The sequence below is a fragment of the Lissotriton helveticus genome, chromosome 1_2 (assembly GCF_964261635.1).
Source record: "Lissotriton helveticus chromosome 1_2, aLisHel1.1, whole genome shotgun sequence".
Taxonomy (NCBI): Eukaryota; Metazoa; Chordata; class Amphibia; order Caudata; family Salamandridae; genus Lissotriton; species Lissotriton helveticus.
In genome coordinates this window covers 358,909,027-358,922,353 of record NC_136058.1, presented here as the reverse complement: position 1 = coordinate 358,922,353, position 13,327 = coordinate 358,909,027, and the positions used below count along the sequence as shown (strand labels likewise).

Below are 13,327 nucleotides of genomic sequence, written 5' to 3'. Positions count from 1 at the left end.
CTCCTCTTGCGAAAGTACTATTAATCAAAAAGGTCCACCTCAAAGAGGATCTGTGTATATTCAGTTGTTAATGGAATACACACAGTGTGTTAAAATACCCCTCACACACCAAAAGGGCCCTTGGTGTCATGCTTCATCATTGGGGTCTTCCCGCCCGGCTGCCGGACGGGGCAGTGCTGCGACAAGCGACTACGCTGGAGCACCTTTTGAATGTGGGTGCTATGTGAGTGAGTTGGACTGAGTGTCAGTAGGGTCAGGGGTGAAGTAATAAAGTGATGTTAAAAAATACCTGGCCTAGTGATAGAAAAGACTATTTAATAAACACTGGCTGGTATCAATAAAATGTGGTGTCGGAAAGGTTAAGCGGGTTAATGGGCTTACTTTCCTGTGGGGGTCAACATGTTTCGGGGCGCCATGCCCCTTCGTCAGGACCGGGGTCAGATCCCCCTGTCACTCACTCATGTATTTCCACAATAAAAAGTGTATGTACAAAAGAGTCTAGTGGTGATTCTATTATATCAATGTGTATAGATATATATTTTATAGTTATACACTTCCCTTGCTAATGCTAAGATACTCATATAGTATGCCTGAAAGACAAGAGCACAGGGTTATTAATGCGCGGATCCCACAGCGCTATTTACTAAATTACCTGTGAAGAAAGAGAACAAACATACAACCATAATCTGGTGCTAAGGATCTGTGAAAAGCTTCACTAGGTGAGACACACATACAGTAAAACACATACATTTGTCATTAATATGATACAACAGGTTTAGTTAGAAAGGGTATGTACTCATCCTTAAAATACATACTTGGGTAGGTGAGGAACAATGCCCCATGAGCCAACACTGGACAAGAGGGTATATGGGGTTCCAGCTGTAGGTGAGATAGAAAAAAGAAGTAGGGAAACAAATGGTTTCCTATCCCTGTGGTTTGATGGCAGGTAACTACAGAGACAAACCTGGTTGGAAACCAAGTGTGCCACCAATCTTATGTCTACCCCTTGCGGCTATGCCGTACTTACTAAACCTCCTGCCTCGTTGTGCTTCCTCCTCAGTCCGTGGCTTCCGTGATTGTGAGGATGGGAGGTAGGGTGGGTGTTATATATGCTGGAGTTAATTGAAAAAAAGTTTGCTTAATTGGTTAATGGCTATCGACTCCGAACAGGTGTGCCTGTGGGAGAGTCCTAAAGTAAGGTTAATGCGGTGGCCATTGTTGGCTAGTCACAGGTATCCCAAATGGTGGCAGAAGGACTGGTTTTGGAATGGTAATAACCCCTGTAACTGGCTGCTTTAAATTCCGTTCGCCAGAAATTAATCCAAGAGACGCGGGAGCTAAAACGATCATTTTCGTAGTTCAGCCGGTATGCGGCTTGAACTGCGCATGCGCGGGATAGTGTGCTCAATTCGCGCATGCCCGGGAGCTAAAATGATCATTTTCGTAGTTCAGCCGGTACGCGGCTTGAACTGCGCATGCGCGGGATAGTGTGCTGAATTCGCGCATGCGCGTTTGAGACTGGAATCTACGCGCATGCGCGAGAAGCGCTGCGCGAGTGTAATGAAAGTAGACAGTGGGTGCACCGAACATATAATGGTGCTGTTGCTGGTCATTATGTAGGGGGACCTAGTTAGAAACGATTAGAGTTACAAATGGTTAGACTACCAAAGGATGCCAGCAAGGTCCATATAAATGGTGGCAACAGTAGTAATTTTAAGTTTGGTAAGACTGTATGGGCAGAGTCATGGTGCTGTTAGGTACGGTTTATGGAAAGGCATAAACAGTGTTGACTACTGAGGTTGATAATTGCTGATGGCAATTCCATGAACAGGTACTAGGAATGATCAGGAGTTCAGTTGTGACCAGGGTATGTCCTCATTAAGTCCGGTCTGGTGTGTACCCAGCCGGTACACCCAGCGTTGTTCCTTCGATAGAAGGTCCTTGTCACTCTTGAAGGCCTCAATGACAGTCCATTTAAGATCATGGGTGCTATGTCCCTCAGTCACAAAGTGTGTTGCCATTTTGGTGGTGGTTTTTTTGCAGCGTACATTGCTGCGGTGTTCCCCCATGCGGATTTTCACAGGTCTACTAGTCATACCTATATATTCTTTTTTACAGGGGCAGGTGATTAAGTAAACTACGTTGCGACTATTGCAATTGGTGAATGAGCGTTGGTCCTATGTAGTCGGATTCGAGAATGTGATGGTGCGGCTTTTTTGCGTGTATTGACAGGACACGCATGAGCCACATGGGTGGTGCCTCCTACTGTTCTGAGTCTAGAGATAACATTGGGCTCTATGTTCCTAGGTCTTGTGTGTACAAACATATCCTTGAGATTTTTGCCTCTGCTATGTGAAAACATGGGTTTAGGGAAGTCAAGTTTGCCACAGTTGAGCATTCTCCAATGTTTATTCACTATTTTGGTGATGCGGTTGGAGTTTGTGTTGTATGTTGTTACACAAATGGGTCTTGGGTCGGGCTCTTTATTACATGTTTCTTCCAGTAAGGCCTCTCTGTTGTTGTTGTGGGCTCTTTTTCGTCCTTTCTTAACAATTGCTTTCGGATAGTTTCTATCCAGTAGTTTACATTCCAAATCGGCCGCCTGGGTTTTAAAATCCTTGATGTTGCTGCAGTTGCGTCGCAGTCGAAGGAATTGCCCATAGGGTAAATTCTCACGTAGGTGTCACGGGTGAAAGCTGTGGTAAAGTAACAGGCTATTCTTAGCCCTGGGTTTAAAATGTGTGCTTGTTTCTAGTCTGCCATCAATGGGGTAGATATTCAGATCCAGAAACACTAGGTTCTCTTTGGAAACGGTGTGGGTAAATTTTAGGAACCGATCTTGTTGGTTTAGCCATGTCAGGAACAGGTTAACAGAGGCCTGGTCGCCCCTCCAACTCCCACAGCTGCGTGCTGTCTAAAGAGTAAGGAAATCAAAAGAAGGGAGAGAAGAGGTGGTGCTGGGTGGCACCGAGGTGGGCACGTCCTCCTCTTGCGAAAGTACTATGAATCAGAAGGTCCACCTCGAAGAGGATCTGTGTATATTCAGTTGTTAATGGAATACACACAGTGTGTTAAAATACCCCTCACACACCAAAAGGGCCCTTGGTGTCATGCTTCATCATTGGGGTCTTCCCGCCCGGCTGCCGGACGGGGCAGTGCTGCGACAAGCGACTACACTGAAGCACCTTTTGAATGTGGGAAAGGACGAAAAAGAGCCTGCAACAACAACAGAGAGGCCTTACTGGAAGAAACATGTAACAAAGAGCCCGACCCAAGACCCATTTGTGTAACAACATACAACACAAACTCCAACCGCATCACCAAAATAGTGAATAAACATTGGAGAATGCTCAACTGTGGCAAACTTGACTTCCCTAAACCCATGTTTTCACATAGGAGAGGCAAACATCTCAAGGATATGTTGGTACACACAAGACCTAGGAACATAGAGCCCAATGTTCCCTCTAGACTCACAACAGTAGGAGGCCACCACCCATGTGGCTCATGCGTGTCCTGTCAATACACGCAAAAAAGCCGCACCATCACATTCTCGAATCAGACTACATGGGACCAACGCTCATTCACCAATTGCAATAGTCGCAACGTAGTTTACTTAATCACCTGCCCCTGTAAAAAAGAATATATAGGTATGATTAGTAGACCTGTGAAAATCCGCATGGGGGAACACCGCAGCAATGTACGCTGCAAAAAATCCACAACCAAAATGGCAACACACTTTGTGACTGAGGGACATAGCACCCATGATCTTAAATGGACTGTCATTGAGGCCTTCAAGAGTGACAAGGACCTTCTATCGAAGGAACAACGCTGGGTGTACCGGCTGGGTACACACCAGACCGGACTTAATGAGGACAAACCCTGGTCACAACTGAACTCCTGATCATTCCTAGTACCTGTTCATGGACTTGCCATCAGCAATGATCAACCTCAGTAGTCAACACTGTTTATGCCTTTCCATAAACCGTACCTAACAGCACCATGACTCTGCCCATACAGTCTTACCAAACTTGAAATGACTACTGTTGCCACCATTTATATGGACCTTGCTGGCATCCTTTGGTAGTCTAACCATTTGTAACTCTAATCGTTTCTAACTAGGTCCCCCTACATATCGACCAGCAACAGCACCATTATATGTTCGGTGCACCCACTGTCTACTTTCATTACACTCGCGCAGCGCTTCTCGCGCATGCGCGTAGATTCCAGTCTCAAACGCGCATGCGCGAATTGAGCACACTATCCCGCGCATGCGCAGTTCAAGCCGCGTACCGGCTGAACTACGAAAATGATCATTTTAGCTCCCACGCATGCGCGAATTGAGCACACTATCCCGCGCATGCGCAGTTCAAGCCGCATACCGGCTGAACTACGAAAATTATCGTTTTAGCTCCCGCGTCTCTTGGATTAATTTCTGGCGAACGGAATTTAAAGCAGCCAGTTACAGGGGTTATTACCATTCCAAAACCAGTCCTTCTGCCACCATTTGGGATACCTGTGACTAGCCAACAATGGCCACCGCATTAACCTTACTTTAGGACTCTCCCACAGGCACACCTGTTCGGAGTCGATAGCCATTAACCAATTAAGCAAACTTTTTTTCAATTAACTCCAGCATACCCTCTTGTCCAGTGTTGGCTCATGGGGCATTGTTCCTCACCTACCCAAGTATGTATTTTAAGGATGAGTACATACCCTTTCTAACTAAACCTGTTGTACCATATTAATGACAAATGTATGTGTTTTACTGTATGTGTGTCTCACCTAGTGAAGCTTTTCACAGATCCTTAGCACCAGATTATGGTTGTATGTTTGTTCTCTTTCTTCACAGGTAATTTAGTAAATAGCGCTGTGGGATCCGCGCATTAATAACCCCGTGCTCTTGTCTTTCAGGCATACTACATGAGTATCTTAACATTAGCAAGGGAAGTGTATAACTATAAAATATATATCTATACACATTGATATAATAGAATCACCACTAGACTCTTTTGTACATACACTTTTTATTGTGGAAATACATGAGTGAGTGACAGGGGGATCTGACCCCGGTCCTGACGAAGGGGCATGGCGCCCCGAAACATATTGACCCGCACAGGAAAGTAAGCCCATTAACCCGCTTAACCTTTCCGACACCACATTTTTATTGATATCAGCCAGTGTTTATTAAATAGTTTTTTCTATCACTAGGCCAGGTATTTTTTAACATCACTTTATTACTTCACCCCTGACCCTACTGACACTCACTCCAACTCACTCACATAGCACCCACATTCAAAAGGTGCTCCAGCGTAGTCGCTTTTCGCAGCACTGCCCCGTCCGGCAGCCGGGCGGGAAGACCCCGATGATGAAGCATGACACCAAGGGCCCTTTTGGTGTGTGAGGGGTATTTAAACACACTGTGTGTATTCCATTAACAACTGAATATACACAGATCCTCTTCGAGGTGGACCTTTTTGATTAATAGTCCTTGTATATATGGGCCCTTTTCACGCATTACTCTGCTTGAAAGGGGCGTTCAATGGTTGTTGCTGTGGGTGTTCCCATGCAAAATCCATGGAACTTGACTCATTCCCAGATTTACAACATTTTGTAAAACTGGGAATGCATCAGAATCCTGCGCCTCCCCAGGGTAGGCATAGGAGTGGCACAACAAGGAGAAATACTTGTATTTCTTCTCGTTTTTTTCCCCTTTCTGTGCATGCTGAAAGAGCAAATTGCCATTAGTGATTGTTTTTGTGTTGGAAGGTGTCCCTTCCTGCACAAAAATAATCATCTCTGCAGTGCAGGCACACTTTCAAAATGATGCAAGGGTGCCTGCGCTGGTGCATGGCAGCTAATTGTGCGCCAGCGCAGGGGAAAGCAGAAGAATGCGTTGTATTGTTGGTAATACGATGCATCTCTGTGCTTTGAAAATGATGCAGCACAGCACAGCTAAATGGCTTGCGGCACCACGCTGTCTCATTTTCTTGTAGGTGAGACCCAAAATGTCTATGGGTGTGGAGCACGTGCAGTGCCCTGCTCTCAGTGAAGAACCCAGGAATAACCTTGAAGCGCCAAGTGCCCTCTGCAGTGCCAGGAGATCAGTTACCAGGATTCCCGGGGGACAGGGATGTGTCCTTTGTAATGCGATGTACTATTAACCCTTTGGCTGTGGGGGTTATTCCCCCGCTGTGCTGGGGGGTGGGCTCAGCTCGTCATCAGTCATGGTGCTCGTGTGCTGATGACGAGCTGAGCTCGTCACGGCCATACCCGTTTCCTTAGAACGCTCAGCACAGCGGGGGAATTATCCCCGCGTGTGAGCGTTCTAGCGGCCATGATGAGCTCAGCTCGTCATGAGCACACGAGCACCGTGGCTGATGACGAGCTCAGCTCGTCATCAGCATGGGAGGGGTTAACTACAACCTCAGCCCCCCCACAGGCTGCAAGGAAACTAAGATATACGTCTTTTATTCAGTACAAATAACAAATTCAGAGAGTGACAGAGATAGAGCGCAAGAGAGAGTGCAGAGATGACTCGGAAGGCTTGTTTTCCTATTTTCAAACTAGGTGAGTGAACAACGTGGACCCTGCCTTTGTGACTGCTTAGTTGAGATGAAATGATCCTGACTCCACCATGATGAACAAGATTTATATAACTGACCCTGTACGAAGACAATACACGACTCAAAGCTGAGAAATAGACCACAAATACACAGCTGTGCTAAATTTAAGAATCCAAGACAGGAATTTGCTCACTGTGAGTTTCAACAGCACAGTAGTACATTTTGGCCAGTTACGAGTATGGGTGGAACTTTTGTAGCTGCTATAAACAACCTCCGCTCCTCAAGCAGTCTGGATCAGGCTCAGATCAAATTGCAATGCAGTGACAACAGCCAACATCATTTTTTAGGTCGAGCATTCGAGACCTCTTGTATATACTTTAGTATATACTTATATGTGTATGTAATTTGTGGGCTCTGGAGATCAGCCCTAGGACTTATCTGCTTCCGCTTAGGGACGTTTTTTCTGTTCAACTGCTTCTATTTAACTGTCTTGATAGAAAACGACCAGCAGAGGTCAGTAAAATTCCAGAATTGCTTTAGCATTCTCTAGATTTCAGTCCATAGAATTTTTTTTCCACAAACACTTGTAGACAATAATATTTTTTCCAAATTTTGTATTTTCAGTGATATGACCACTGAAGGCACTGATTTTATATTAAAAACAGAGCTTTGGACTACATCATTTCCCACTGAAAGGCAATATTTCTCTCCATGTGTTCCCATACCTAGCGTGTCACGCAGTTTGGTGCTTACTTTCCCTCCATGTTAAAGAACAGTAAATGTTTCAGCACCCAGGCTAATGTGCTGCATAGCTAAATACATATAAGGTCCCAAAGGTGAGACCGATTGCATTGGAAATGCTTGTTTGTTTTTGGGAGCTTATTTCAGGAAAACAAAAAATGAAGACCAAGCAGTCGAAAAAACACATGACCTTTGTCCGGCATTCAGCTCTGCCTACAGAGCTTCTGCCATGGCACTAGATGCACTATAGGTAGAGTGATCCAGGCCTGGCAGGCTTGGATCCCTTGAAGCCCAGAACGAACATTTAAAGAAGCCCTAAGTAATACCTTGGTGCAGAGAGCCAATCCTCTGCCACAGTCAGGTTAGGTTCTAGTTGATCAAGCACTGATCCTCGCACTGTGACTCCAGACAGGTTCACAGTAACAACATTTTTCCTATACAGCACTTCAAACAATATTATTTTTATTTTGAAGCACTTAAAATCTAATCTCCCCAACCCTCATCAGATCACCACTATATGACTCATTCTATTCCTCTTCCAAAATATCCTCTACCTCCACTCTGATTCCTCCCAAACCTCTTTTACTACACCAACCCCCAAATATCCCTTACCAAACTCGTTTCTCCTCTAACCATCCAACTAACAGGCGCTCTGTCTCACCCTAAATCTCTTTTACTACTGTGAACTCCCACATAATTCTTAGTTAACTCTTCCCTCCTCCTCACATACTCTATCCTATTCATCCAACTAGCAGGCTCAGGTCGACCGCTCCCATCACTCCCAACAACAAATGTATCTTTGCCCATAGTAATCCACCACTCATCCATCTCTGGGTCCTGAGTAGTGTGTTAATAACCGAAAAGAGCTTCAACGCCTCATCAGGGTTAGAAAGCGCTATTTAAATATAATTACAGTTGCAAATAACAGCCAACAGTGTTTTAATCGATCCTCCCTTCTCAAAGGCTTTTGGCTTTCATTCACTGCATGAAGACGAAATGAATGAAATGAAATGAAATTTGATTTATAAAGCGCATGGCTGCCCAAGAGCGTCCCCGCGCTAACAGAAAAGAACAAAGAACAAACTGAAGAGGGTACCGTTACTTAGGGGTCCTTGGGAAAAAGAAATGTTTTAAGAAACTTTCGAAACTTGAGATAGCAAGGTTTGGTACGGATCCGGCTAGGGAGGGAATTCCAAGTCTTTGCCGCATTTACCAAAAAACGGCGTCCCCCTGTGCGCACCTTCCTAACTCTGGGAACCTTGGCCAGGTTTCCGAAGTCCGACCGGAGAGCCCGGGAAGACTTATAGGGGCAGATCAAGCTCCTGAGAACCGGGGGTCCTTTACCCTGGAGAGCCTTATGGGTGATACATAGCGATTTAAAGATGATTCTTTCGCGTATTGGCAGCCAGTGAAGTGCTCTCAAGACCAGTCTGGCCGAAGATCTTCTTGAGGCACCCGTAAGCAGCCTGGCTGCTGCGTTCTGCACCTGTTGAAGGATATTGATGGTGGCTTCAGGAGCTGCTAAAAACAGGGCGTTACTATAATCCAGTCTGGATAGTATTAGCCCCTGGATTAGTAATTTCCTGGACTGGGGAGGCAGAAGTGGAAGAACTTTCCGCACAGCTTGGAGTAGGCCAAAACAAATGCCTGCGATTTTCTGTGCTTGCGTCCTAAAGGTTTGGTCGGGCTCAAACCACACCCCAAAGCATTTAATTTTGTCTTTCGGTGCTGGCAACTCACCCAGACAGCTGTGGAGAGGGTTTCACAGGAGTAGTTCTGTGCCTGAACCAATACATTTATCATCACGTTTTAATGAAAATGTAAAACCGTCATTGAAGAGTAATCCTCAGGCTCACTTTTGGGCACAGGTTCCTCTTCTTCAACTGACTCAGTCTGGTTCCTCCCCCTCAACTGATTGAGTCAGGTTCACCCCCCTCAAGTGATTGAGTCAGGTTCACCCCCTCAAGTGATTGAATCAGGTTCACCCCCTCAAGTGATTGAGTCTGGTTCACCCTCCTCAAGTGATTGAGTCTGGTTCATCCTCTTCAAGTGACTGAATTTGGTTCACCCTCCTCAAGTGATTGGGTCTGGTTCACCCTCCTCAAGTTATTGAGTCTGGTTCACACTCCTCAAGTGATTGAGTCAGGTTCACACTCCTCAAGTGATTGAGTCAGGTTCACACTCCTCAAGTGACTGGGTCTGGTTCACCCCCCTCACGTGATTGTAATTGTAATTGTAATTGTAATTTATATTTATATAGCGCATTATCACCAACGGTCACTAAGCGCTTGCTTTGGGAACCCGTCCTGGTTTTTCCCTGTGAGATAACCCGTACTGGGCACCCCCAAGGTGAAAGCCAGGCATCCCGCCGCGGGGGCCATAGTGGAGATTAAGCAAGCTATTGCCCAGAGTTGCAGAGTGTGAACCCATGATTCGAGCAGGCACAGAAGCGAGAATTATCGAGTCCGTGGACATTTTGGGCTCAAGACCCTGCCGCGTCGGGAATTGAACCGTGGTCCCGGGTCTGACCTCTGCTTCATGGTCTGCCTCTTCTAACCATTGAGCCACACTTCATCCCCCTCAAGTGATTGAGTCCGGTTCATTCCCCTCAAGGGATTGAGTCCGGTCCACCCTCCTCAAGGTATTGAGTCCGGTTCATCCCCCTTAAGTGATTGAGTCCGGTTCATCTCCCTCAAGTTATTGAGTCCGGTTCATCCCCCTTAAGTGATAGAGTCTGGTTCATCTCCCTCAAGTGATTGAGTCCGGTTCATTCTCCTCAAGTGATTGAGTCAGGTTCATCCCCCTCAAGTGATTGAGTCCGATTCATCCCCCTTAAGTGATTGAGTCCGGTTCATCCCCCTTAAGTGATTGAGTCCGGTTCATCCCCCTTAAGTGATTGAGTCCGGTTCATCTCCCTCAAGTGATGGAGTCTGGTTCACCCTCCTCAAGTGATTGAGTCAGGTTCACACTCCTCACGTGATTGAGTCCGGTTCATCCCCCTCAAGGGATTGAGTCCGGTTCACCCTCCTCAAGTCATTGAGTCCGGTTCATCCCCCTTAAGTGATTGAGTCCGGTTCATCCCCCTTAAGTGATTGAGTCCGGTTCGTCCCCCTTAACCCCTTAAGTGCTGCCGTCGGCCAACGGTCGTCACGGGCACTACCTCCCCAGTGCTGCGTGCGACCGTTGGACGTCCATTCAGCACTAGTTCCAATGGACAGCGCAGCACTGGGGAGGTATTTACAACGCTCCTAAGGTGTTAAGTGATTGAGTCCGGTTCATCTCCCTCAAGTGATGGAGTCTGGTTCACCCTCCTCAAGTGATTGAGTCAGGTTCACCCTCCTCAAGGGATTGAGTTAAGTGCACTTAGCTTTGCTTCTTTCTGGGCAGAGGCTAAGGAAACCCCAGTTGCTCTTGTCTGAAGAGCAGCCCCTAGGACTTGTGTTGATTCCTTTATTAGCCTTAATTTTTCTTGACCCGTTCCTCTCGCATGTCCAATGCTCCCCATCTCTTTGGCATTAAAGTTTCCTTGGGCTGTTCTTAGGTATACTATAGGGAGAAACACAGATGTGAATGACTGTGTAAGTCCATAGAGAAAGGCATTTATAAGAAAAAAATGATTTGGGTGTACAGGGCAATAGAGGTCCATCATAAAAGCGAGAACTCTGATAACAATTATCAGTAAGTAAGCAACGCATTACTAGACACATTTGAAGAATTAACTGGCCTGATATTGGAAGATAACAGCCATGCATTAACACAAATATTGGAGTGTTTCCATACATTATAATGTACTAGTTATGATTAGGTTAGACCTACTGTGGCTGGTGGTGGATTGAGCATGTGTGCTTGGGCTGGGACTGCAATAATGGGTGGTTCTGTCCATATGAAGAGCATATATTGGTGAAGATATAATTGCTACAATTGACTAATGGTGGTGTTGGGGAGTCCTGACCATGCATATGAGGATATCTTGATGCTTCTGATAATGTATGTTGATTATATAGAACATCAAGTCAGAGCACTTGAATAACACAGAGCCATTTTCTGCCCCAGTTTGTAGTGCAGAATGCCTACTCGGCGCAAGCTCCTGGAATGCAGGTGACGCAGGACACGTCTGGGTCTTTTGGAGAACCAAAAGAACATGGAATGCAAATGGCGCCCGGCTTCCCTGCGATACCCAACGGACAAGGAGCCGCAGTGTTCTCACCGACACCATATTCCTACAGCACACCTGCAGAGGGGAAGTGGCCATGAGGAGGCGGCAGGTGGACAATGCATGGAGGCAACCAGAGACCATCCCTTACCCTCTGGGCAGTGGCCCGATTGAATGACTGATGAGTTATAATTATATGCACAATAGACTCCTAAATGTGTGATAATAGGTAGGCAACTGATTCCTCAACAGGACTGGGTCATACTCCCTAAAACTCTTCTCTTGGAAACATTCTAAAATGTGTAATTCTGAAGAACTTAAGATTGCCTTTAAGGTTAGCATCTCTGCTGTATGGTAAATGCAGGCCAACAGTGATGACAATAAGCTATTCTTTTCAATCTGACACAATACTAAGGTCACCTGGACCATTTTTTTCATGAGAAAATTAACATTAGCCTCTGTGCATGTTCTGTTGACACCTGTGGTGTGCAAAGGGTATTAGCATTTGCAATCAACCCCGCGAAGTAGTTATCCAGTTTCCGGAATTGTAATGATGCCCTCATAATGAAATGTATTCACAGATCATCATGATTCAACGCTGGCATCCAGAAATGCAGAATTTCCGGGCTATTCTTGGGTGTATGAAGTATTATGTTCTTCTGTGTCATGTTCTGTTATGCTCTTCCATACCATGTTAAGTTATTGAATTGAATGATCTGCTATAAACTGTCTGCTTAATGCTGCTACTCAGTGGACCAAAATTGTTTCAGAAGTCTGAAGGGCCAGCAGCTGCCATGGGAATCATGTTGTTACCAAAACAAATACATCCAATTCAACTCAGTTGTTTGTACAGTTCATTTGTTTTCATATAGTGCATGGATGAGTTAGGGGGGGTTAGCTTTACTAATATCCTCTTTCCATGGAAGCCATTCTGATTCTACCATTGGCCATATTCTGATCTCTGATGCCAGACTGGGGTAGGAGGATTCCTGTGAAATTGACCAAAGTCATTTTAGTAATCATCACCCCTTGTAGATGCCTCTCAATATTAAAACACAGTGGACCAGGGGACCACAACTTGTGGAACATATAGAAATCCATGGCACATTGGATATTAGCCTCTGGTGAATACATGTCAATGGAATTGCCCTACGAGAAAAAGTGATTAACCCTTTCGATGCTCATGACGGAACGGTTCCGTCATGAGCATCGGTCGAGCTGTGCTCATGACGGAACCGTTCCGTCATGACCACACCAATTTACATTGGGGCCCAGCACCGGGGGTAAATCTGCACCGCACGGAAGGTGTTAAAGACTACTCCCTAGAATTTTCCACTTGCACCGACCAAAATTCTCTGCGCAGCCAAAATAAACATGCTTTCAGTAAAATATTAACAGCTCTTGCGGGTAACCTGAGATCAACACGAAAGAGGCCCAATAAAAAACCCATTAGGTGGTTTAATAGGGATTGCTTGAGTGCAAATTGGAACTTGAATCAATCCCTACAGACCCTCCCCAGAAAAAGGGAGAAGATTTTAACCCTGAGATTTGCCTATAAGCATGCTTTAAGGAAAAGAAGGGTGGATCTAAAGGAGGAAACTTGGACAAATTGGCAACTGGCAGCTGAAACAAGGGACTTTACTCTTTTTTGAAAAACAATCAGCCAGCCTTTTTTTTTTTAAAGATTCATCAACTCCCCGGGTAGATGCGCTGGTCCAACATGCCGACTGGTTGAACCACTAAGAAGGACTTTTTAACCTAGAAAATCATGGCCTGGATGTTATCCCTGGAGAAATATGCCATCACATCTAAAACCAATTAAGGTGACTACCTCCTTGGAAACATTCACTGCTATGATGGCACCCGGCCC

At 45.6% G+C, this 13,327-nt stretch overlaps 1 protein-coding gene across 2 annotated transcripts in view; it reads left to right on the top strand.

Moving 5' to 3' along the window:
* Positions 1-12,297, top strand: part of LOC144804996 (membrane-spanning 4-domains subfamily A member 4A-like) — a 138,988-nt gene extending 126,691 nt beyond the window's left edge. For both annotated transcript variants that reach the window (XM_078671937.1, XM_078671936.1), the window contains exon 7: positions 11,358-12,297. In XM_078671937.1, the coding sequence (XP_078528063.1) occupies positions 11,358-11,558 (201 nt within the window). In that variant the 3' untranslated portion in view covers positions 11,559-12,297. The remainder of the gene's footprint in view (positions 1-11,357) is intronic.
* Positions 12,298-13,327: the final 1,030 nt, after the last annotated feature.